This window comes from Cimex lectularius, unplaced genomic scaffold (genome assembly GCF_000648675.2).
Source record: "Cimex lectularius strain Harlan isolate CLEC.00 unplaced genomic scaffold, Clec_2.1 scaffold79, whole genome shotgun sequence".
In the NCBI taxonomy this organism is placed as follows: Eukaryota; Metazoa; Arthropoda; class Insecta; order Hemiptera; family Cimicidae; genus Cimex; species Cimex lectularius.
In genome coordinates, this window is record NW_019392727.1 from 915,164 (window position 1) to 939,627 (window position 24,464).

Consider the following 24,464-nt stretch of genomic DNA (forward strand, 5'->3'; position numbering starts at 1 on the left):
GGATGATAACGTAACCATTTGAATTCTGCAAGTTAGATATTGATGAAACCATTTCATGAGAGAGCCATGGATTCTTAAATATTTACTAAACAGTTTTGTAGACAGAAAAAAAGCTTTTGAAAAATTAAGAAAAATAGCATCTACCTGCCAATTTGTAGCAAAAGTATTATATAGTCCTGAAAGAGCAATAAATGGTTATTGGTCTAAAGGGATGAAAACCAAGCTCTTTTTGAGTTATTAAATTTTTAAAAAGGGTTGTAATTTTACTAGATGGAAAATGTCAAGAATCACGTGGTAAACAAGAGCAGATATCATTTATGGAGAGTTTAAACAAAAAAGGACTAAGAAGTGAGCCTTGAGGAACCACAGAGGGGAGAAAATATTTTTTGGAGATTAATGATAACTTAACCACTTGGAAAATTTTAATTTATAGATTATACTAAAAGAAGTATGATGATTTATTAATTAAATTCTTTGAAATGGTTGGTCTTTAGACCAATTTGTTTAGGTAAATCACTGAAGAGGGAGCGAAGGGAAAAAACGGGAAATTTTGCCTTTAGCTTGTCAAGTTGTCGGAGGACCGGTGTCAGTGCCCGGAAGGTAATTCGACTGTTACCTAGAGCTTTCTTCCGGCATTAGGACTGACCGGGACTGCGCTCTACGTGTCACACGCCCAGAGCTTCATATTAGCCCTAATTCGCGGATTGACGCATTTTTGATTAATCGAACTTGATTTTGAGAAGAAGCCGATGGACGGGGGCCGGACGTCTTCCCACAGCCTGCGAAACGTCTCAAGCCCAGCCTCCCCGTCGACGAGGCCCTTGTCAAAGTAACCTCAGAGACACGTCTTCCGTTCAATTTCTGTTTTGCACACCGGCTCTCCATTTTTCACATCACTACAGCCGTGGACCATTTAATTTTAGGTGAGTTGACAAATTAAAAAGTATGCATTTACGTCATTTCAAGTGTTTAGAAAGATACAGCATTCGTAGACGGTCTTTCGATTCATCCGTGTATAATTTTTTACGAGTGTAATTAAATTTTTAACAAGTCAGGGTTCAGTTTATTCAGAACTTCTCAATGGTCGACACTGTTCAAAAAGCTCTTTTCAAAGTTGGCGATTTTTTTTCAAAATAGCATAAATAGTAGTATAATCAATCAATATAAACTTTTTAAATAAAATTTAAATAATATAACACTATATAATTTTAACCCTTTCCACTTTGCACGAAGAGCATTTTGTTCTCTATTTTAATTGTCCCTATGTAATTATGCCAGGTTTGTCAGTTTATGCCGATAGACTGATCGATTCTGACTCTTCCTTATTCAGAATATATTTTGTTTCAAAATTGGGAGTTTCTATATTGAAAAATGTACTGATTTTTTTTTCTTTTGTAAGATGAAGTGTTGATAATTGTCAAGTGGTCGCCTTACTCACATTATAATTAAACAGATATTAAATTTTTATGGCTTGAAATGAATTATCTAACCGTCAGCATTATGCACGGAAATAAAATGTTCGATTATAACAATCCATATGGTTAAATAACAGATATGCCTGACTTACTCATTTTATATTGAAGAGTTCTTTTCTTTTTATATTATCTCATTCATTGAGCAGCATACGTGCCCTAATACAATGATGTAAACCGCACTTGACCTTTCATGCTTGCAAATTTATATTTGCAAAGCTGGCTTTTGAGAGTGCCGGCAGACTCCTGGGATACAAGGAAACAAAGCAAGGCCTAAAGGTCTCTCCAGGCATTCGGAATTTGCCGAATCCCAACTAGTGGGGACGAGTTAGATTATTCGTCGAGCAACAATATTCAGTGCTTGCCTTGTATTGGATCCAATCCACACATTCAGGAATCAATTGTAGTCATCAATCACCATTGCTATTTATTTTTCAATAATAAGCGATTCCTAACAAGTATGGATTTATTAATGAAAGACCATCAGCGTTGTTTCTGCTGGTTAGGAATGAATTGGCCCAATTTCTTGAAGTTCCTCGATCTGTACCAAGCTGAACCAATAATTTGGAACACTTCTCTTCCGAATCACAAAAATTACGAATCGAAAGTACTCAGTGACTGAGTTTGTAGCCACTGCAGCAATGACAGTTTCACTGTTGTCCATCTCGATTTGTTGTACGTTGTGTAGTCGCATGCCCCTTGGCAAATACGTATTTGCTGTTTACGCACAAACTGGCAGGTTGTACAAACCCATATTTTCGTATACATAATATTTGGCGAATGCCAAGACGAGCATTTCGAGACTTGGCAAATTTTTGGCAGCAATCGGCATTTGGCATATACCGCAAATCTGGAACTACACCTCCAGCTACTGATGAGAATTAAAATATATGTGATAGCACTGTGTACCTGACAAAATGATAGAAAAACAATTTTGACAGATGTTACAAAGAGTTCATAGATAATAAAGACCTTTTGAAGAAAGATAATACCAAATTTCATAGGGCTTAAGATGGTACACAGATAAAACAGGGAGGAGATATAAGGGTGAAAGGGCTGAACTACACCCTTTAAAAAAAAAAAAAGAAAGAAGATGGAATGAGATCTAGGTGTAGATGTATTAGTCAGGGTGTGTATTATGTAATGCGCCCTTTAAGAGCTGTTGTATCCTCCTGTTCTGTGGTTATAGTGCATTGGTGAGTCATAGTTCATCAAGGAATTTGATTAGTAGACCAGGTTTCAGTTGTTGAATCTCTTCTACAGTTATGTTGTATGTCCCAAAACACTTCCTCGTGCGAGTAAGCGTGGCACCACAGTAAAAGATCCATGAGCTATACCAGGGTTTGAACCCATGAGAATTATGTCCTAGAATAATGGAATTACTCATTTGGAGGTGTACATGTTCACTTGTCTCGGTCTACACCAGTTTGAAATATATAATTAACCATAATATTGTCGTGTAGTCAGCAAGTCAGGCTGTGATTGAAGTGTCTTGTAAAGGGAATTCATGGGCATGTAAGAGATATAAGAGAGGCCCCTCTTTTACAGTATAACTTAGTCCAGATGCAGAAATACATTCACTACAATTATCTGAAAATATTTGTTTGTACAAGTTTGGTGACAGGATCCTGTATAACTAGTCAGGTAAATGAGGTCCCAATTTATACGATATCACGTCATGCAGGACCTTCAAAGGTCTTTTGTAATCAAGGAAAATTCCCAGAAATTCTTGATTGTTTTCATATATAACAAGAATTTTATCAACTACTTTTTTGGGGACAGGAATGTGATTGTTGGAATCCAAATTTAACGCCAGGCCAGAGAGATCATGAGACAGTCAAATGTTTTTGAACCATTGTGCAACCAGGGGACCATGGTGGTCAAGTGGTTAAGCGGTCAGATCGTATTTGCCATATTTTCATCATGGGTTCGAATCCCACCATAGCCCTTGGATTTTTAATTCGGATTAATATGGAGAAAGTATTGTTATGTAGTTTGACCCCTCTTTGGCAACACCCAATACAACAGGAATTATTTTAATTGTGTGCTGCTGTTTACTGGAGTAGTGAGTATGCACTCACTTGTAGTTGTATGCAAATCTGTATTGTAAATTTGTGTTCAATGACAAAAATAATAATAATATACTTTATTATTTGTATAGTTCATAACAATTAAATAAGAAAAAACAAAGTATTATACTGCATGGGAAAAGAAAATCCATCTGCTAGAGGTCGCTGGATAATATAAAGAAGCGATAGTGCCATTTTTGTACAATTAAAGGAAAAAGTACGAGCTACTTAATAAGGAAAACAATGAAGACAAAGAAAAACAAAGCTTCATTAGAAATTCCTTGTCTGGAAAAGGCTTTTTACAGATCAACCTTATTTTGTTAATGTCTAGGGGATTGTTTAGCTCGAGTTCAATAGATAACATTTATCACATTTCCAGTAGTGGTTCTGTTATGGTGCAGCAAATCATTAAATTCGGCTCTTCATCTGGGCTGGGAGAATTAGGTTTGTTGAAGTGGCTAAAGAGCTTTTTTACTCCGTCTACCAGGGAAGACTATTGTGCTCCTCCACATGTGGGTTATATCTTACTATTTAGCTTTAGACTTTTTATTAGCTTACTTATTATTTAGCAGTCTTCTCAGTTATATTTGCTGGATTTTGATTTTCTTTCCTTGTTGGTGTATGTAGTAAGGTTTCATCAACTTATTAGGATCCATATAGTACAACATTTTAATTACAGCAGTTGGTGTAGTTCTTATTGCTCCTGTGATGTATGCCTTCCTTTGAGTACCGTTGAAGGGACTTTCTAGTCTCGACTGCAGGGTTTTATCATTCATCTGACAACTTTTATATATGTTAGTAAAAAAATTCTGGATGCATTTTCAGTACATCATGTTGATGTTTAAATCAGTGGTAAAAAAAATGTCAGAAAAATAATTTTTATATAACGGTAAACTCTAAATTGGTATCGAATTTGCATATAGTACTTTTTTAATAGTTTCTAAAGCCTAAAGCAATAATAAGAACATTATATCGGGTTGTCCGGAAAATAATGCAGGATTTTAAGTTTTCATTAAAAAAAATCTATATAAAATATTCTGTTTACGTTTACAGGATTACTCATTTGTATGAATGTCAACACTTATTAATCCTCTTCCAAATGATATTGTTTGTTTACCTCTGTAGCATTCCGCTACTTGGAAATAATTCAGTCATCCTTATAATGTCAAAGCGAGAATTTCGTACGATTTTCTTTTACGAGTTTAAACTCGGCCGAAGCGGAGCCCAAACGGCTAGAAACATTAACCAAGTCTGGGGCGAGGGTTGTGTTAATGAGTGCACTGTGCAAAGGTGGTTTAAAAAATTTCGGGAGGGAGATTTCAGCCTTGAAGATGAAGAAGGTCGTGGAAGGCCTTCCTCTCTTAATGATGATGTTCTGCGATCAGTGGTGGAAGAAAACCCCAAAACAACTGTTCGAGAACTTGCAGAGCAACTCAAAGTCAGTAAAACGACCGTCGCTGACCACCTCAAGGCGATTGGAAAAGTGAAAAAACTCGAAAATTGGGTTCCACACTCATTAAACGATCGCCAAAAAATCAGCGCTTTGATGTTTGTGCATCACTTCTTTGTCGAAACAAAAATGACCCATTTCTGGCCAGAATTGTTACATGTGACGAAAAGTGGATTCTCTACGATAACACTAGACGTTCTGGACAGTGGCTCGACAAAGGAGAAGCTCCAAAGCCCCCAACTCATCAAAAAAAGGTAATGGTTACGGTATGGTGGGCTTCATTTGGTTTAATACACTACAGCTTCTTAAATCCTGGCGAAACCATCAATGCTGAATCATACTGTAACCAAATTAATACCATGCATCAGAAATTGGCAGTAATGAAGCCCTCTTTGGTCAATCGGAAAGGGCCCATTTTGTTGCATGACAACGCTCGACCACATGTGTCACGTGTAACGTCACAAAAATTATTGGAGCTTGGCTATGAAACTTTGCCTCACCCACCCTACTCTCCGGACCTCTCGCCTACTGACTACCATTTTTTTAGACACCTGGACCACTACTTACAACACATAATATTCAAAAATCAAACGGAACTGGAAAATGCATTTATTGACTTTATCAATTCTAAAAATTCTGAATTCTACTCAGACGGAATTAATAAGTTACCAACACGTTGGGAGAAATGTATTGAGAGTATGGGAAATTATTTTGATTAAAGAACATTGCTTTAAAGTAACTAGTTTCTTTTTTTTTGTTTAATACCAAAATCCTGCATTATTTTCCGGACAACCCAATAATTAACAAAATATATAACAAAAAAGTATGCATACAATGTAAAATTGTGACAAAATTAATTAAGATGTGGAATTATTAATCACTGAGGCCTCCTTTATTTTTGAGCACTTCATGAAGCCAGTTTTTCATTGAAGGTACTAATTTTTTGGTTTACTAGGTAATAAATTGTTAGTAATAATCTATCACTAAATGATTTACCGGTGTTTTGGTGAATTTTCTTTCAAACCATCATAAAAGGATTTTCATTACAATTCATGAATTTCTGATCTTGAATTTGGTTTACATTAAAATAAGTGTGTTGCACGAGTAGCTTTTTGTTCTTTGGGTGTAAATTGATATATTTGTGTATGTAAAAAATGCTTAATGCAAATTTCATTCCAAAATTTTTATGCGTATAGTTGCACATAACACAAGCAATTCTATTTGCTCTTTCTTTTGTGGTTTTAATTCCCCCTCCCCCCAATCAACCAGCAACAGTGCTGATAGAATATAAAACAAATTGTTCTAAGCGTTTTTAAGTATCAACAAAAATCATTTACGTCTCCAGTTTTATCACTACTTATTCAATTTCTGTGTTAGTTAAAGAATTCTGGAGTGCATAAGAGTGATGAAAATGGGAGGTGGGAGTGATCATTTATCAATGAGGAACCCTTCCCTGCTCCTAGAAACTACAGCAAGTACTGAGTTAAGGTAACATTTTAATGCTGATCCTAAGTTGAGGTTTCCAAAAAGTGAAGTACTTTGGTTGCACATCCACTCAACTTAGAATTTGTCATACCACTAAATTATCCTATTCAGTTTTGTTTTTTTGATATGTATATATATATTTTTTTTAGTGTTTGCTACTGTGTGATGTTCATAAATAACAAATTATGCACTTTATACCAAGTTGCATGCTAACTGTTTGTGATTATTATTGTGTTTATTGAAGCTACTACATTTGTGCAATTTTAAACTATACAAATTAAAAATAAAAATTATTTAACTGTTGTAATGAGAGCCTGCTAGAGTTGCAAGGTTACAGATATCATTTCCACATTTAAAAAACGGATCATTTTGGTCAGCCTGTCTTCACTGGGTTGGTCACACGTCTGAAAGCACATTTAAATATCCACCATCCTCAGTGTAATATCAGGGTGCTCATCAGATTGGTGAAATTATGATGAAATACAAATTCAATTCATGTTTGAAATTTTAGATTTATTAGGACAATTATAGTTGTTCATACAACAGTTAACCACATAGGCAGGATTTTAAAGAAAAAAACTTTCAACTTAATCTCAAACTGAATAATCTCATGCAATTTGTTCTTAGTTTATCAACCATTTTTAATTTTAGCTAACACAAAAATATTTCCACATTTTCGTAACAAAGATTTTTTTTTAATAATTCATTTTTATTATTTAAAAATAGGAGAATGTGATAAAGTTAATTTATAATAATTATTATGATCTTTTTTTTATTTACATGACTACAAAGAATCACATGTTAGTTTTGTTTTGAGTGTAACATTAATATAAAAGTAAAGGAATTGTAATTGCTTTGTAAGAAATAATTTTCAAGTATGCATACTGTATGAAAATGAAAAGTAGATTGTGATAGCAGCATTACATTTATACGTCTCATTCTTGGTTCTATCATATTAAAAATAGAATTGTTTTTTATCTTTGCCATAAGTTTGCAAAATAGTTTTGCTTAGATTAAAAAAAATGTTTTCTTTGTTTCAGAATCTCTTGATGTAAAAAATGGTTAATTTTCCCATCTCTAAGTTTGAATATTAGGTGAGTACAGTTACAGTTGTAGTAACTTATTTAGTTATAATTGGATGGATGTGTGCTTAAAGTTTTTCGGTTTTCATAAAAAAAACATTAAACAACAAGTTCAAAATATACTCAAAGACAAAAAACCGGACACTTGTATTTTGTTGCTTATTTCAAACTACCTATATTTTTATCATTACATTAATTACAACATTACATATTTTAATGTTAACCAAATTAAACAAGATCAGAAATTCATGAGTTTTAATTTTAAAAAAATTTAATTATGGCTGATTATGAAAAAATTCACCAAAACACCAGAAAATCATTTAGTGGTGATTAAAATTTACCTACAATTAATTACCTGATTATGCTCATCATAGTGTATTAAGAGTAAAACTAGGTATAAAAAATTGTTAGATAAATTTCTCATCGCTAAATGATTTTCTGGTGTTTTGGTGAATTTTCTTTCATAATCAATCATAATTAAATTTTTTTGATTAAAAATCATGAATTTGATCATATTTAATTTGGTTTACATTAAAATAAGTACGTTGTAATTAATATAACAATAAAAATACATATAGTTTGAAATAAACAACAAAACATGTTCGGTTTCCTGTTTTTCAAGCCCTGGAGTGTATAAATTTATTTTATTTTTAATCCAAAACATAATTTCCTTTGGTTCCTATCAAAATGCCAATGATCTACTCGCAGAAAACATCCCCTTTTTGTAAACGTTTGATGACAGAGGAGAAGAAATCTGTAAGTATGATTTTCCGAGTGTTTTCTTTTAAAAAATTCCCTACTTTTTGAGTGGTTGTCTAAGGAATAGAATAAGTAAAAATGAAAAGAGGCATAGTTTTGAGAGGATAGTTAGTGGGGGGTTACCATCCTTTCGCTGCAATTTTACTCTTAGTGAGTGCAGCTGTAAGAGGCCTGGCCAAACCCAGCATTTTGTCTATTTATCAGGGCTGGACGTTTTTCCTTCAATGCTAACCCAAGACACTAGCTGGGGATACCTATCCCGAATCTACCACATCTTTATCCAGGGAGAGGCCAGAGCCACAATTAATAGGCTAATGTAGGGACAGGCTCCAATAGCTTACTCACATAACAAGGAGCAACTAAATCTTTGAGGGGAGCTTCAGGTAGACAGAACTTTGGGGATGCCTAGTGATGCTGTACCCTTAATTCAGTTTTGACAAAAAATTTCTATTCAAAATACCTTGTAGAGCAGACTGGGAGAAAGGGATCCCAGTTAATGCCGAATGTATCTGGTTTATGGATGGCTCCAAAACCGAATAGGGGCCAGGAGCTGGCATTTATGGGAAAAAAAAGACTAGATTTGTATAACCTTGGACAATGATCTGCAACATGCAACTGTTTTTCAAGCAGAAACTTTGGCCATTGAACACTGTGCCAGGGAGATAAAAAGGCTTGGGATTGTGAATAGAAGAATAGCTATCTAATCAGACAGCTGGGGAGCACTGAAGGTAATTCCCATGTCGAATCCACAAGTCCAGTGTCATTTAGGACTGCATTAGGCGAAGAGGCATTGGGGAAAATAACAAAAATTACCCTTGTCTGAGTGCCTGGGCAGAGGGGCAATGAAGAGGCTGATAAATTGGCCGAGGTGAGTTCATTGAGGACACCTACTGGCCCTGAACCCTTTTGTGGCTTACTAAATTGCCAAAAACGCAGATCAATTGGACAATGATCAATAATAAGTCAAATGGGAATGTAGCCTGGAACAGAGACATGCGAAAAAGTTTATCAAAGGACCATTGCAGAAACTAACAGCAGAACTACTAAATCTAGGACATGTTAGGACTAGAATAATAGTTGGACTGCTATCTGGACACTGCAGACTCTAGAGGCATATGTATAGACTTGGGGTGGCAGAAACAAGCCTGTGCAAATATTGCCAAGAAGAAGAAACAGCGGAACACATCCTCTGTTGTGAAGGCTTATGTAGGTAGAGATTCTGAATCCTGGGGGAGGAAAAGCGGGCCTGAAGGACACACAAGGAGCCCTTGAAAAAGCTTTGGTGTCTGGTAAAAATATCAAGCTTAACGAGGAGCTCTAGATTTAAAAAATTGAGATATAAAAGAACAATACTGGTTGCGGTTCACAGGTCATAAAGAGACCAGCTCCCATATATACTAATCTAAATACCTATGTTGCAAGAGTTTGGTTGCATGGTAACAGTTCCTCCACCAAACAGACACTAGTAATGTATGACAGTATAATCCTGCTCTTGACGTCGATGGAGCATTTCAAGCTTGTCTCACAGGAACAGACTTGTTGGAGTTGTTTGTCCATCAGTATTGGTAGTTCCGTTTTTGATGGTATGAATTTGGAATGATTTTTTTTCTACAACTTTTAGGTGTCATTTTTTCCTCCCCAGTGACCAAATAGAAAATAACCCTTCTGATTTATAGCTATTCGGGTATGAAACTCAAGAAGCTAAGTGGTCTTCCTTCTTCCTGAAGAATTTCACAACATAATCCAGAGATTGGATTCTTCTTTCTATTGTTGCGATGTACCTGAAATGTCTTTGATAGCTCTGCTAAAGTTAATTTGTCCTCATCCTCCAATGCCACTCATCGCTTTTAAGCTCATTAGACCTTCCACAAAGCGGTGAGTCTTTGATTCGTCTCTCTCAATTATAAAAACATTAGAATCACGGTTGACACGTTATCACCTTAAATTTCAACTGGCATCTATGTCCAAGATCGAACTCGTATACCAAGCAATGCCTCAAATGAATTTTAATCTGTTCCATGTCATATGCGTCTCAGTTCATTCTAGACTGACTTTTAGGATCAACTACCCTTTCTTAACAATCTCTTTACTTTCAAAAGAGCTTTTCCCACCCTAGTAGATAAAAAAGTTTATGTATACCCCCAATATTATAGAATAAGTTAACATCATAGATTTAATATAAGAACTTTTTTAAATTTTTTTTATTTTATTTTTTTTTAAGGAAACAATTGGCTTTTAAAGGACCGAGATGATACCATTAACACATGCTGAAAAATCCAAGCCGATTTTGCCAAGACTCACCGATCATTTGCAAGGATGGTTACGACTTATATTCTCAGACAGGAATTCAAGGAATTTGTTCTTGTTTTTACTGTTGAATTTATCATTTGCATTTGTGGAACTAATGTACGGAGTATGGACAAACAGTTTAGGTTTAATATCTGATGCATTCCACATGTTCTTCGATTGCACGGGACTGCTTGCTGGCCTTGCTGCATCCGTTATAACAAAGTGGAGAGCAAATGAAAAGTTTTCATACGGTTATGTGAGGGCCGAAGTGCTGGCAGGTTTTGTAAACGGACTGTTTTTACTATTTATAGCATTTTTTATACTATCTGAAGCTGTAGAACGTGCTATAGAACCACCAGAAGTGAAACATGAACGCTTGTTTATGGTGTCAGTTTTAGGTTTATTAGTTAATTTAATAGGGATATATGCATTCCAACATGGACATTCCCATGGACATTCACACAGTCACGACCATCACAACAGCTATCAAACAAACGATCATCATGGACACAGTCACCATGGCCATTCACATTTGGGCTCTGGGAACTCACAAATTATGAAAGGTGTATTCCTCCACATACTCGCCGATACACTAGGAAGTGTAGGAGTCATAATATCATCTGTTTTAATGCAATCTTTTGGCTGGATGAGAGCAGATCCTATTTGTTCAATTTTTATTGCAATTTTAATTGCTCTAAGTGTGATACCGTTAATTAAAGATAATACATTAATATTAATGCAAAGACAGCCATCAGCGCTCGATAATCTTCTTCCCCATTGTTATCAAAAAGTAATGCAGCTCGCAGGAGTTTATGGAATTCAGGAGCCACATTTTTGGACCCTTTGCAGCGACAACTATGTAGGAGCTCTGAAACTGGAAGTATCCAAAGAAGCCGATGCCAAGTATATAGTGAGTCACACTAATCTGATTTTTGCAGGAGTTGGTGTAAAACAGCTATACGTTCAGCTTGATTTTGCACCTATGTGATACTTAAGAATTCCAAATGGGGGGAGAAATAAAACAAATGTGGGTTCATATATGCAGTTTCAAGTGTTTGATTGAAATTGAAAATTTCACGTTGAATTAAAAATTGAAGGCCATAACTTGATTAAAACAATTTTTCAGTCAAATTAACAATGCCTTATTTTAAAGTGTTAATTGAAAATCCTAGAAAATAGGTCAAATATCTTTATAAAAATTTGTCATAAATAAATTTAAAATGACTTTTTTTCGTTTTATTTTTTTTCTCTCTATTCGTTTTATATATTTTTATATTTATTGTTTGTTACTTAACAGTTTTTATTATTTCAGAGGAGATAACTTAAAAATAGGTCATGAGCATGTTTTTAGAGAATGTTACCCTTTACAAAGTTTCTTGTAATACATAACTATGTTTACCTAGGAAAGAGTTCAAATTCATTCACAAATATTGCTATTGTGTAAATCTATGTTACACCATTGTGGAACACTGTACATCCACCCTAAATAACCTTCAATTTAAATTATTTTGTTGAGCGAAATAAAAAATTTGTTGTACGTTTGAATAGATGGATATTGAGAGTACATTTTGTATACCATTTAAATTTTAAAAAAGTCATAAGAAAAATACAAATAAACAAAGAATTTAACATATTGTTTATCCTGTTATTCTCTGCCTATGTCTTAATTATTTAATCCTTCTGTGTATTAAGTACTAGGAGACATTTAGCACATACATATTGTATATGATAATTACAAGTAAAAATGGAGGCTGGAAAGGATTTGATTTAAGCGGGGGGAAAATGTGTACAATATATAAGGGCTTTACAAGCAACTATTTATCTATTGCTGTAAAAGTGTTAGACCATTTTACAATATTTTTCTTGGGGCACTAAAATTATGAAATAACAAATATCAATTATGTTGTTCACAGATATAGGCTCAATTAATACACAGACGGTTCGTGAACCAAAAATTGTATAGTGTATCCCTTTGTGTTTGTCAAAAAACCGACAGGTGGTGGATCCGAAAAAGTGGTTTGCAAATGGTACATCAGGTGCTCAAAACCTGTCCCAATCTTGCAAACTTGTGGTTCTCAGATGTATTTGTACCTTTATATTAAAAATAATTTGTTGAAATGCAGCAAATCATTACTCAATTTGCATTAGCAAGACACCTAAGTTGAATTTATTTATATATTGTTTTTGCTCGGCATTAAGAATGGCCTTATTTTTAAATAGATAATAGATCAAGTTTTAATATTTTGTGAGTAGCAAAACATACAGGAACTCGTCAATAGTTTTGTCATTTCAACAAGGGTAAGTAATTATTTCTAATAAGACTATAGGCGAGGCATTAGTGTTACTCTAACACTCAGTAATATGGTATATATGACGATTTAAAATAATAGTGCAAATTCCGTTGGGCTTTATTATGTTTATTAGGTTTTTATAACTGATTTTAATTTGATATAGTTGTGATTGAGAAGTGTTTTGAAAGTATTTTGGCCTTGGACTCAGGATTACTTATTTATATAAGCTCAAATCGGCACATGCATATGCATGTACACATTTTAAAAATCACATCTCAGCACCCTAGCAATTTCAGCTTTTGTAACTTAAAATAATTTATTAAGGAGCAGGCCTTGAGAATCACCCACCCTAGGTGTTGGCAGTCTGTACCTCGGTTTTATCCATAAAGCCGCTGCAGGGTTTCAACAACGGTCATTTCTGCCCCCAACGCAATCAGTTCCTAAATCCATTCACTTTAACTCACCCTTACTTATTTTAATACCATTCACTGGGGGCGTCGGTGGCTGCAAGGTTTAGTCTTTGACACGGCGCTCATCACTGTAAGGGAAAGGTCCCGGGTTCGAATCCAGTGGCCCTGCATTCAAACCCGACGTACTTACAAATGGGCTTTTTTTCAAAAACCGGCACCCTGAGGGTTTATACGACCTCTGCTGTTGCGAACCCTCGTTTAAAAAAAAAAAAAAAACATTCACTCAGGGAGGTAGAGTACTCGATATCTTCCATCACCCTTTACATCTTATATAACTAACCTAATTGGGGATTGATGGGGTACTCAATATTCTGCCATCGGGCCTCTCGTATTACACATTCATGCTAATATATGCATTCACTATCAACACACTACAAGAAACAAAACAATACATACATTATTACTATGTATAATAAAACAACTCTGTTTCTTCTAAGAATTGGAACAGTGGACTGTTCAGATATGTTTGCTGCCATGCTCAAGCACAATTCTCGTATCGGGTGGCATGCCATGCTCAAGCACAATTCTCATATCGGGTGGCATCCCCTACATGCTTTGTATATTGGGAGTTACAAGTGTTTTGACTGACTGTATCAGACTGAAGTTCTACACAAACTAAAGTCCTAATTCTTTCCACCTACCTCACAGGACGATTCTTCAGTGTTCGCCAAGAGAAGCAGGAGTGCCCATAGGACCTGTGCTTGCACCAATCCTTCTCTACACCAGACATACCAACTACACCCTCTACCCTCCTTGCATTCTTCCAGTTGCACTTTTCTCTGATCCAACGAATGACCAAATAGAGCAAACTTTGAACGATAAATATTAACGAAAACAAATACACCCACATTTGCCCAACAAAGCAAAACCCGTTATGTAATAATCCTCAACAATATTATTATCCTTAAAACCAACTGCATATGCTACCTTGGGTTCTATCTTCATGATTAACTTGGAACTGATATATACAAATAAAAAGACAGGAACTGAATATTTCGGACTACTCTTAAACTATTTGGACGCAAATCTAACATATTTACAAAAAACAGACACTACTCAAACCGATTTGTACATACAGACTAGAACTATGGAGCACATTAAACCTACATATCCCACTAATTCAGTTCTCCCAATTGTCTGTGTAATTCCCCTTCAGGCTTTCAAGTGTGAAGCTTTTATATGTGTGTTTATATATTGTATATATACAAATTCTGTTAATAATTACTTTTTCTTGCATTATATTTTGTAACTTTTTTTAAAATTATTTTGCCTACTCGCTATAAAGGGTCCAAGCCTTATTGTGAAAATGTTTTTTGAAAAATATATTTCTATTTCTATATCCAAAGAATTATAGTCAACACAACTTAGTATGTCTGTCTCCTGTACCACCCTCCACAACAACCTTTAAAGACCCTTCGTAAATAAATTAATCCCCCTCATTACAAGTTCCGTGATAAACTCTCCACTCACCCCAATCCATGTCCAACATAGTGTAGGCAGGTATTATTTTATAGATTGTAATAAATATTTTATTAAAAAATAAAAAATTTTATGTATGAAATAATTTTTGTGTCCATATTGCACCCCAAATCTTATATCATCTTCAAGGTAGTGAAATTATTACGATTATGTGATAATTTAAACTTTATTTTTATAAACAACAAATTATGAAATGTTTACTTTTATATTCTTAAAATTACAGTTTAACAGTATGTATGTCACTGAGAAGTTGATTTCAATTTATACATTTTCGATAACAAACATTAGTAATATTGCACAGAAGATAAATTAAATAATGAAAAAAAAGAAAAAGTTAAAACATACCTAGTGAATAATTAATTATAGTATTACACTGCTACTTTACCGAAGCACATGATTTATTTCTAGTACCTTTACTCCTATTATAAAATAATAATAAAAATAATTGCTCTTATTTTAAGTTTTTTATTGAGTCCGATGATTAACAAGCTTACACACTATTAACATTCCTCGAAAAATCCTCTTGCGTTAACAATCGTATTAAAGGTCCAATAGGTTGAAGATAGGTGGATGAAATCTGGCTTGTGAGGGAGCTTCTGATATCACAGTTAGTATAAACTTTTATGCACTTACAGATGTCCAATATCCAAGAAAAGAGTCTGCAATTTCTTTTTTCCTTTGACAAATACTAATAACAAGGTACACAGTCCGACAATAAATAAACTGCTTTGCAGAATAAAAATGCTAGAGAGAATACATTAGATACACATAATTTTGGTTTATATCCTAAAATAAAAAAATACAAATTTATAAAAATATACAATGACGCCCTACTTTCTGCAAGCAGATTGAACAATAGATTAGGCACATTCCTTTAATTTAACCCTTTTTTTATTCTCAATAGATTGGAAAATTTTTAAAGGCTGCCTTGTGTTTTTATCGTGTATTTAATACTTTAAAAAAAATTTATTGTCGTACTGTGTGAATAGAAATGACATGTCTGGTTTTTAACACTAACCACGTTTATTTTGATACAAACTATTTATAATACAAATTTTTACATGGATAACAATTTATTACAAAGATAAAGAGTAGTGTGCTTTGCCGAGGTACATTAAAAAGCGACCTAAGGATTCTCATTGAACATATTTCATCAGACCACCAATAAAAGTAACCATATAAGGATAGTATAATGATTAAAATAAATGAACATATTCTACAATCAACAATAATTTTTCTAAATAAAAAGTTATAGGTTAGAACACTTTTTTTTTCATTTTAGTATAAATAGGAAAGTTCTTTCTCTCAGTATTGGAACTGTTCAGATACATACAAATAAATCCGAGTAATATCTCAACACATGCAAATTTCCAATTTTTATATAAAAAATATAGGATTCTTTTAATCTATTATATTGTGTGGTACAGAATGAGGCAAACACAACGTACATTATATGTGATAAAAGTACACTCAATTAAATTGTTGTTATAAACTGATGTTCTAAATATAATTAAATACAATGGCAGCAATTTTATGAACGGTTTTAGATTGAAATTTAAAATTATCAATTAATAACAAATAAAATTTTGTACAGGAAAACAATTTAAATGCAGTTTCATGTGTGAATTTTAATAAGGCGGATAAATGAAATCACAAAAATCCACTAGCATCACACATATTTTATATCGCAGATCAGAAAAGTAGGTTATTGTTAACAACCAATTGAATCCAATAGCAATACATGATCATCAATGTCATATGAGAATAGCTTCTAAAACTGTTTGAAATATCGGTCCACAAATGAAATCTTCAGTCTTAAAGTGGAATGGGACTTTTATTTGCATCAAAATAATTATTTTCTTAAATCATCCTGTCCTAGATTTAAAAAAAGAAAAAAAAAGATGCTTAATGTAAAATATAATTACTATATACAGTGAAACTTCCCTACAAAGGACACTCTTGGGGAATGAAATATTGCTTGCTTTTGGGTCAAGAGAGAAAAAATGTTTATTTATTTATTTTTAAATGAGGTTATATGAACCCTCGGGGGGCTGGGTTTTTAAAAAAAAAAGAAAAAATACCATTTGTAAGTATATTTGGTGTATCCAGCGGCCCTACATTCGAACCCAGAGCCATTGCATCCACCTCCATAAAAAAGTTTAGTATTACAAGATATCAACACCGATTTTAAACCTTTTTTATGACCAGAGGATTTTTCAAATTCTCCAAGCATGCTAAAAGAAAGTTTTTCCTCTCTGACAGTGCTCGTTTTTTAACTATACAGTTTAGTCAGAAGTGTTCTAAAAATATAAGAACGTCTCATTGTAATTAAAAAAAATATTTTTGGGTTCAAAATTGGTGCAATACTGTCCACATCCATACAATTTGCCTCAAAGAATATTTATTCTTTGGACAGACCACACCAGAAATGATAGACTAAGATAATCAGAAACAGCCCAAGTAAAATAATTGTGATTAGTTATCTTATTAGGGCTTATACATATTATGTCATTGGGACTATCTGATTTATAAAAGATGTGAAGAAACTAATAGAAAGATGCCAGAGAATCAAAATTTGTCCTTTAAAGGGAGGTGCGGCTTTTGACCCCTTAAGGGAAGTTTCACTACAAATACATATAATATATCAGTAATACTTACACTGCGACTGGCCCTGTCTTAGTTGTTCAACTATGTTCTCTAAATCATTAATTTTATCCTTCCATTCAGATTCTCTTATCTCAACATTATTTTGCAATTCATTAAGCATTCCTTCCTATAAAACAATAATAATAATGTGAAATTATAACAAAAAATACATTTCTTTTGTGGAATAATGCTTACAGTGTCATTGATTACTTTCTTGTAATGTTCCAATAAATTTTGAAGTTGGTTATTTTGAGACTGTAGGTGAACTAAATCTGTGTTATCATCGCAGTATTCTGGCCTTTGATGATTATAAGAATTAAGAGCGTTCTCAACTTTATTTAACCATACTGTCATATCATCTGTACCCTAATTGCCAATTTTTTCACATTAATTACCAATTATTATTCCATCAAAAAACTTTTTTAAGGGGAGGGGTAAAGACTATACCTTTTCTTCAAGAACTATGTTCGGTTCCAATTTGTTCACAAGCTTTTTCACCCAGTTCTCAACTCTGGTTTCAAAACCGTTTTCTTTTGCCTTTAAAAATCAATTCAATTATACAAATAAACAATATATAAAATTATGTCAAATTAAACATGCAAAGTAGAAAATTAAACACAAATACAAAATAGATACATACAGGATTGCTTAGTTCGCTATGTCTTTCGCTGTACTGAGATCGTTTTTCGGCTTGATTTAGTGCTTCTATTATTTTCCAGTTTTTGTCCCTTAACTTCTGTAAAACAATTTATAATTTAAAATTAATTAATACAATTTTTTATATAAAAAACTTTCAGTTCACTTGTAAAGAAAATGGCATAATAAATTAATAATAATTACTAGTTTCTATTGAGTGTGCAAGTATGTTTTATAGAATTTTTTGTGAACAAATTGTGAAAAATTGTAACAAATTGATTACTCAAAGTATTGTCCATCTACTTTTTCCTATCTTCCGGCAGCATACAAATTGAGCGTTGAGAGAACGACTGGTCGTTAGAGGCAATGAAAGAATTGAAAAATTTTTACTTGTACTCTAATTCTAGCTACTAGTTTTTTATAATTATTATAGGATTTTTTTAAATTTCCACTTACTATAATGTTATAGGACAATAAAATAGGTGAAATAATTTCCACACAAGAAGGATTAACCTCCAACTTAGTTGGGCGTCATGGACAAGAGGCAAGTTAAAATTCCATGGGCTCTGGCAGGATTCTAACTAAGAAGAATAATTTAGGCATTGGCACATACGAGTCCAATGCCTAACCATTTAGCCATTGCAGTCCCAAGTGGTTCAAAATGAATAGTGACATTGTGTTTAAGCTTTTTATATTTTTACATTAAGCTATGGTGTTTATTTAAAATATATTAATGTGTAATAAGAATTTAAGCAGAATAAGTAATTGCTTTTATTTAATTTAATGTATTTTTTTAATTACCTTAGGTGAAAATTTATTTATGTCCTGTTTATCACTAGTATGATTAGAACATTGTAAAAATATTATTACTGTCATCTATATGGCTACTTACATTGTTTTGTTGTTTGCAAGATTCAATTTCGTTCTTAAGGTTACTTATTTCCTTATTTTTTTCTGTAATCACATCTTTTAACTGAAGCAAGTTATCATCTTCAATTATTTTTATAGGTGAAAGAGCAGCCTTGGCCTTCAAAGCATCAATTTCAGTTTGTGCTTTTTGTAAAAGAGCATCTTTTTTCGCGTTTTCATTTTTACAAGTTGAAATTATCGTGTTTAATTCTTCTATTTTATTAACCTTGGCATCCAACTCATTTTTAACAGATTTTAATGAGTTTTCTGTTTCCTCTAATCTGAAACAACGTAATATTATTTATTTGTACAGTAAATAATTATTAACCAAGTGGAATAAAAACCTTGAGTCGTATTCTGCTAATTTTTGTTTATTATTGTATGAATATCCATTTTCCAAGATTTCCGAACAATTTTTTGACAGGGCTTCATTTTGTTCCAATAAAGTTTTAATTTCAGAATGGAGTGAAGATATCTATAACAATATATTTATTCATTGTTGTTCATATTTACATGAAATATTTCCTGGCTAGTTCATCGTTCAGGCTCAGAGCTCTTACCTTACAGGAGAGTCTATTATTTTCATCTATTAGACTTTGGTTCTCTAATTCGTATTTGTTACGGAACATATTATCATGTTTACGTTCTTCCCGCACTTCATTTAATTCTCTGGTCGCTGCACTCAGCTAGAAAAGTAAAAAAAAAATCAATTATCAAGATTTCTTTTAAAGATACCATTGAATAAAGTTACTAAATGGGGCATACTTATAGAAAATTTTCAGTGAATGTGAACACTATAAACTGTAACAATGTTTTAGAAATACAATTGACTGATTTTATGACTTTTCACTTCAGAATTAAATGAAGTAATTTTTTTAATGTCCTTATGTACTTTGCATATTAGCCCAAGGAACATAATGAAAGATGTGTATTTCTTGGAGGGGGGGGGGTTATAATAACTATTCAAACACGTGTCAGCATTAGTGGCATCTTCTGTGAGGAACTGTCTGTCACATCGTACGATTAGGGCTTATAAGTCACTGGGTCTGTCGGTTGTCGCTAAGGGCATTTGCAGTATGGTAGGGAGCTTGGACATGATGTTCACTAACGGTTGTGATGTCGGTTATTATTTGTACATTGTTAGTTTTTGTTGTGTTGATTTTGAGGTTGTTTTCTTCTGAAGTTTGTGTTTTTTGTTATGTAGTGTTTTTAGTCGTTTAAGTGGTGTGTGAAGGTGAGCTTGTTTATTTATCTGTTTTCCATATTTTAAGTGTTATTTGTTTGTATATTGGTTCTCCAGTACAATTATATCTTGATAATACCCGATTCCTTTTCACACTGATTTTGCGTACCAAAAATGTCTAACGAAAAAAGCGAGTGCGAATAGACCAAGGTGATCAAGGATGATCAAGCTAAAAGTTCATCACAACAGACCTCAAAATAATATTTTGCACTTTAATATGTTTTAATTAAACCACATTATAAATTATATTTAAAAATGTGTTTCTTAGTGACCTGTCGTTTCATAATTTCTTGCAGTTGAGAGGAGTGGTCAAGAATGAGGAAGTCTAGAAGTCTTTTTTTTTTTTTTCGTTGCCGTTTCGATCTTAATTGATATTATCTTCAGGGCCTGGGATTTATAAACAATGTTTAAATTATACAAATGCATATGAACATGCATTTATACAACGATATACACAATAAAGAAATTTTAGGTTTAATGAAAGTATTCGTACTCAAAGTGTGTGTTCTCTGTGTAGATGTGTCACTGTCATGTTGAATATATAAACAAAAAACATTAATATTTCACTAACACAACATACAACAATGACACATCTACACAGAAAACACACACTTTGAGTGAGTACAAATATTTGATTAAAATAAAAAAAATTATTGTGTACATCATTGTATAAATTCATATTCATATGTATTTTTACAATTTAAACGATGTTTAAATCCCAGGCCCTGAAGATGATCTCAATAAAGATGTTGACACAATAAAGAAAATTTCTAAACTTAATCTCACAATCTCTAAAAAAAAATATTGTTATTATATTTTAATTATATACCTCATTTTGTAGTTTGGAAACTTGGAACTGTGATTCAGTTAGAAGCCGTTCCATATCATTTTTACTTTTTAGAAATTCCTAAAAAAAAATTCTTTATTAAAACTCTGAAAAAATTGATTTAATCAAATAAGAATTTTTCATTCGTACCTCATTCACCATTAAACTTTGATCTTGAACCAAAGCTAATTGAGCTCTTAGATTGGCTGATTCAGCCTGAAACTGTTGTGATGTTAAAGCGTATTCCGTACACTCAGTTTGTACAGCACGAATAGCCTTAAAATTATCAACAAATTAACATTTGTTTTTGTATAAAATATAAATATTTAGATACAAACTTACTTCATGATATTGTTCTTCAGCTTCGGCAAGCTCTTCTTTCGCCTTTATTTTCTCATCACTAAGTTGTTTTTGACATTGTTTAATCTGTTGAAGGCAGCTGTTATGTTGGGCAGTGAGTGCTTGTTTGTCTTCGATTGCCTGTTGAAGCTTAAGAGAATATGACTGGCATTCATTCTGGACTGTTGCAAGTCTCTCTTCCATCTGTCTATTCGTTGATTTTTCATTATTAATCTCGTTGCGGAGTTCCTTCAATTTTGTTTGTAAACCAACTGCTGCTTCCTTTTCATCTTTAAGAGCTTGTTCAGTTTCCAACAACTGTTTCTTAAGCTTAACAAGTGGATCTTGACGACCCTTCAATCAAAACAGAATAGTAAGCATTACGAATTCATTTTACTAACGGCAAATTTCTTTATGAAAGTTACCTGCAACCACTCGGAAATATCTTCTTGTTGTTTGTTTAAAAGAGCATCAATCAAAAGTTGATTTTCTGAGCGAGATAGTTCTGCTTTTTGAACCAAGGCAATCAACAAGTTTATATTAACAGCTTCAGACTCACTTTCTGAAATTAAGTAATTAACATCACAAATAGCTCCATAGTACGCACGCACGCGCGCCACACACACGAAAAAACGCATGTGCGCGTGTGCAATATATATGGGCTAGATCACATTGAATACATCTAAAAGAAAATAATTTAATCATTTTACGTTTGGACTTACTTAATTGCTGCAAGTTGGTAAGCTCATTTTTCTTCTTCTTGTTATTCTTTGTTTTCATACCATTTTGGACAGTTTGCACTGGTTTAAATTCTTTTTTGATAACTTGTGCTTGCACAGGTGTTTCAACAACTTCCACCATTTTTTCTTCCACCACCTCAATAGGTTTTTTATCTTCAGCTGGTTTTTCCAAAACTTTCGGCTTTTTAGCCGGCACTGTACCCTTGTCAACAGTTTGTTTGGACAGTTTCTTTGCTGTCTTTTCTTCTGTAGAAGGTGACGAATCTACTGTTTCCTCAGATGAAGATACATCTTTCTTGCTTTTCACTTCTAGTTTGGTATTCTTCTTCGTTTCATTTTCATTATCACTTACTTGAAATTTGGAAGGCTTACTTTTCTTGTTAAGCACAACTGGTTGAACGCCAGAACTTTCACTTTCCTCCTGAAATAAAAATTTTAATTATAAGAATTCCAATTGAACATTTTGAAAAAAAGTAGATGTAAAAGTTAAACAACCATAATATAATCTAATATTACTGAATTTGATATGAATCATCCCAAGAAAAAATGATTTTATCTATGAAAACTGAGCTTGTAAATGCTCAGAACTTGTAATATTCCAACTGAAATCTAAAAGTGGTACAGAGAATTTGAAACAATTTTTTCTTTTGTCAATATGCTTTTCTATTAAAGTTTTAAATTTAAAAAATAGGTTTTGGCAGAGCCAAAGATGATACAATTTCAACACTGATTTTTAATCAATATTATACTATCTAAAATAACTCACATTCATTTGTTCATTTGTTTCAGCTTCAGTGACATCGCTTGTCTCTTCAACAGAAGATTCAATCGTTTTTTTGTCCTTCTTCTTTTTGTTTAGTTTTTTAAGTTTCTTTTCTTTTGCCTTTTCCAATGTATTCCGTGCATTATCCTGACTTTGTTTACTGTTCACGTTCTTTCTTCTATGAGCTCTGTCCTCCTCAAATAGATCGTCTTCTGATGATGACTTTGACAGTGTGTTGTAGATGAGAAATGATACGAGGGCAACAAATCCAAAAAAGCATGCCCAGGTGATAATCTCCATTTTGATAACTAAAACAACCAAACAAAAAAACTTTTAATTATAAATTACGTTACTTATAATTAAGGTTTTTTTACTTGAAAGTATGGCATGTGGGATAAGCAGATAGCTATAAGCAATATTCACATAGGAAAAAATAAGATTAAAAAAAATCTAAATACGTACAACTGATAAATGTAATTCAAAATCTAAATCTCCCAATTTTAAGGTTCGATGACACTATTTAACATTCATATTTCTTGGGTTTCTTTTCAGTAACCAGACTACCATCATACTCATATTCAAAGAAAAGAAACCAAAGAAATATAAAAATCAACCACCAGAAAAGAAGAGTAAAAAATATATCATATAATTAGGAACAAAAATAAATAGTACGTAAAAACAACACAAAAACTTTTAAAAGAAAATTTAAGTAATTCTTTAAAAGAAAGAAGAACATTGAGTATAAGATGCTAGAAAAATTATATATAAAGTTAGCATTATTGTTAAACCAGTTGATATTTATTAAAAAAATGCAAACATGTCTTTCCAACTCAGTTAATCAATAACAAAAAAATTAGCTAAAATCTAGTTAATATGTGTATATTCAATATGTTTTCTGTTCTATAATATGACAATATCTAATCAGTGTGAATGTATTTATTAATGTGTATGTATTCATTAGTGTGAATGACGACAGGTCCTCAGTGGAACATCCAGTACCCTTAGACCGGCCTAACTTAGGTTAGGCGAGTCCCAGAAGTTCTTTCACAAGAGTCAGTTCGTCAAGCTCTCATACTGGAGCGCTAAATTTTGTCAATCAAGAAACATAAGGTGGAAAAAAAAACAAGGTACCAGCAACAGCCATGGCAGCTAGCCGACCGGAGGAAAAACTTATTTAGACATGATATGCTGGAAGAGACTAGGGTTGTATTTTCTTACTTTTTCAGAAACTGTAATCCCCCAAAGAATTCAGAGTTGAGTACAAAAAAAATACATTTTTCTATATTTTACTCTTTTACTCTGCCCAACATTATTTTCCTCCGATTTATATTAAAGCAGGAACAACTATGTATGTGTACATATACTTGCGATAATTATACATATCATGCATCAGGTCATAATTACAAAACGACTTGTTATGGGCAGGTCATTTGGTAACAATAAAACCTTTTTTGCTTTAAAATCTATATAAATAATGCTCTCAAGTACAACTAAAACTTTGTATTTCAAAAATATT

At 33.0% G+C, this 24,464-nt stretch overlaps 2 protein-coding genes across 3 annotated transcripts; one reads left to right on the forward strand and one right to left on the reverse strand.

Moving 5' to 3' along the window:
* Positions 1-600: 600 nt before the first annotated feature.
* LOC106663372 (zinc transporter 7-A) lies at positions 601-11,835 on the forward strand. 2 transcript variants are annotated; one of them, XM_014388184.2, is made up of 4 exons: positions 601-923; positions 6,369-6,479; positions 7,517-7,570; positions 10,539-11,835. In XM_014388184.2, exon 4 carries the CDS (start codon positions 10,566-10,568, stop codon positions 11,592-11,594), a length of 1,029 nt encoding a protein of 342 aa, XP_014243670.1. In that variant the 5' UTR covers positions 601-923; positions 6,369-6,479; positions 7,517-7,570; positions 10,539-10,565; the 3' UTR covers positions 11,595-11,835. The 2 variants fall into 2 exon arrangements, with proteins under 2 accessions (XP_014243670.1, XP_014243669.1); XM_014388183.2 differs by lacking the exon at positions 6,369-6,479 and having other exon boundaries at positions 603-923.
* A 3,782-nt stretch (positions 11,836-15,617) lies between these two features.
* LOC106663314 (kinectin) lies at positions 15,618-24,232 on the reverse strand. Its single transcript, XM_014388053.2, has 16 exons — positions 24,167-24,232; positions 23,323-23,354; positions 22,952-23,256; positions 22,168-22,606; positions 21,871-22,007; positions 21,449-21,799; positions 21,257-21,382; positions 21,110-21,187; positions 19,598-19,723; positions 19,382-19,512; positions 19,021-19,318; positions 18,133-18,228; positions 17,940-18,029; positions 17,688-17,858; positions 17,505-17,619; positions 15,618-16,721 (listed from the first exon to the last, which is right to left on the reverse strand). Coding segments are annotated over exons 3-16 (2,457 nt in total). The 5' UTR covers positions 23,249-23,256; positions 23,323-23,354; positions 24,167-24,232; the 3' UTR covers positions 15,618-16,719.
* Positions 24,233-24,464: the final 232 nt, after the last annotated feature.

What these genes read in the sequence shown, in the direction of transcription:
- LOC106663314 (XM_014388053.2), bottom strand. Translation starts at nt 23,248, where the DNA reads ATGGAGATTATCACCTGGGCATGCTTTTTTGGATTTGTTGCCCTCGTA. An exon ending in AAACAAATGAACAAATGAAT is followed by an intron (nt 22,607 to 22,951) that starts GTGAGTTATTTT and finishes TTTTTATTTCAG; the next exon opens with GAGGAAAGTGAAAGTTCTGG. An exon ending in CTTGCAAACAACAAAACAAT is followed by an intron (nt 18,229 to 19,020) that starts GTAAGTAGCCAT and finishes ATTGTTTTACAG; the next exon opens with AAGTTAAGGGACAAAAACTG.
- LOC106663372 (XM_014388184.2), top strand. Translation starts at nt 10,566, where the DNA reads ATGATACCATTAACACATGCTGAAAAATCCAAGCCGATTTTGCCAAGA.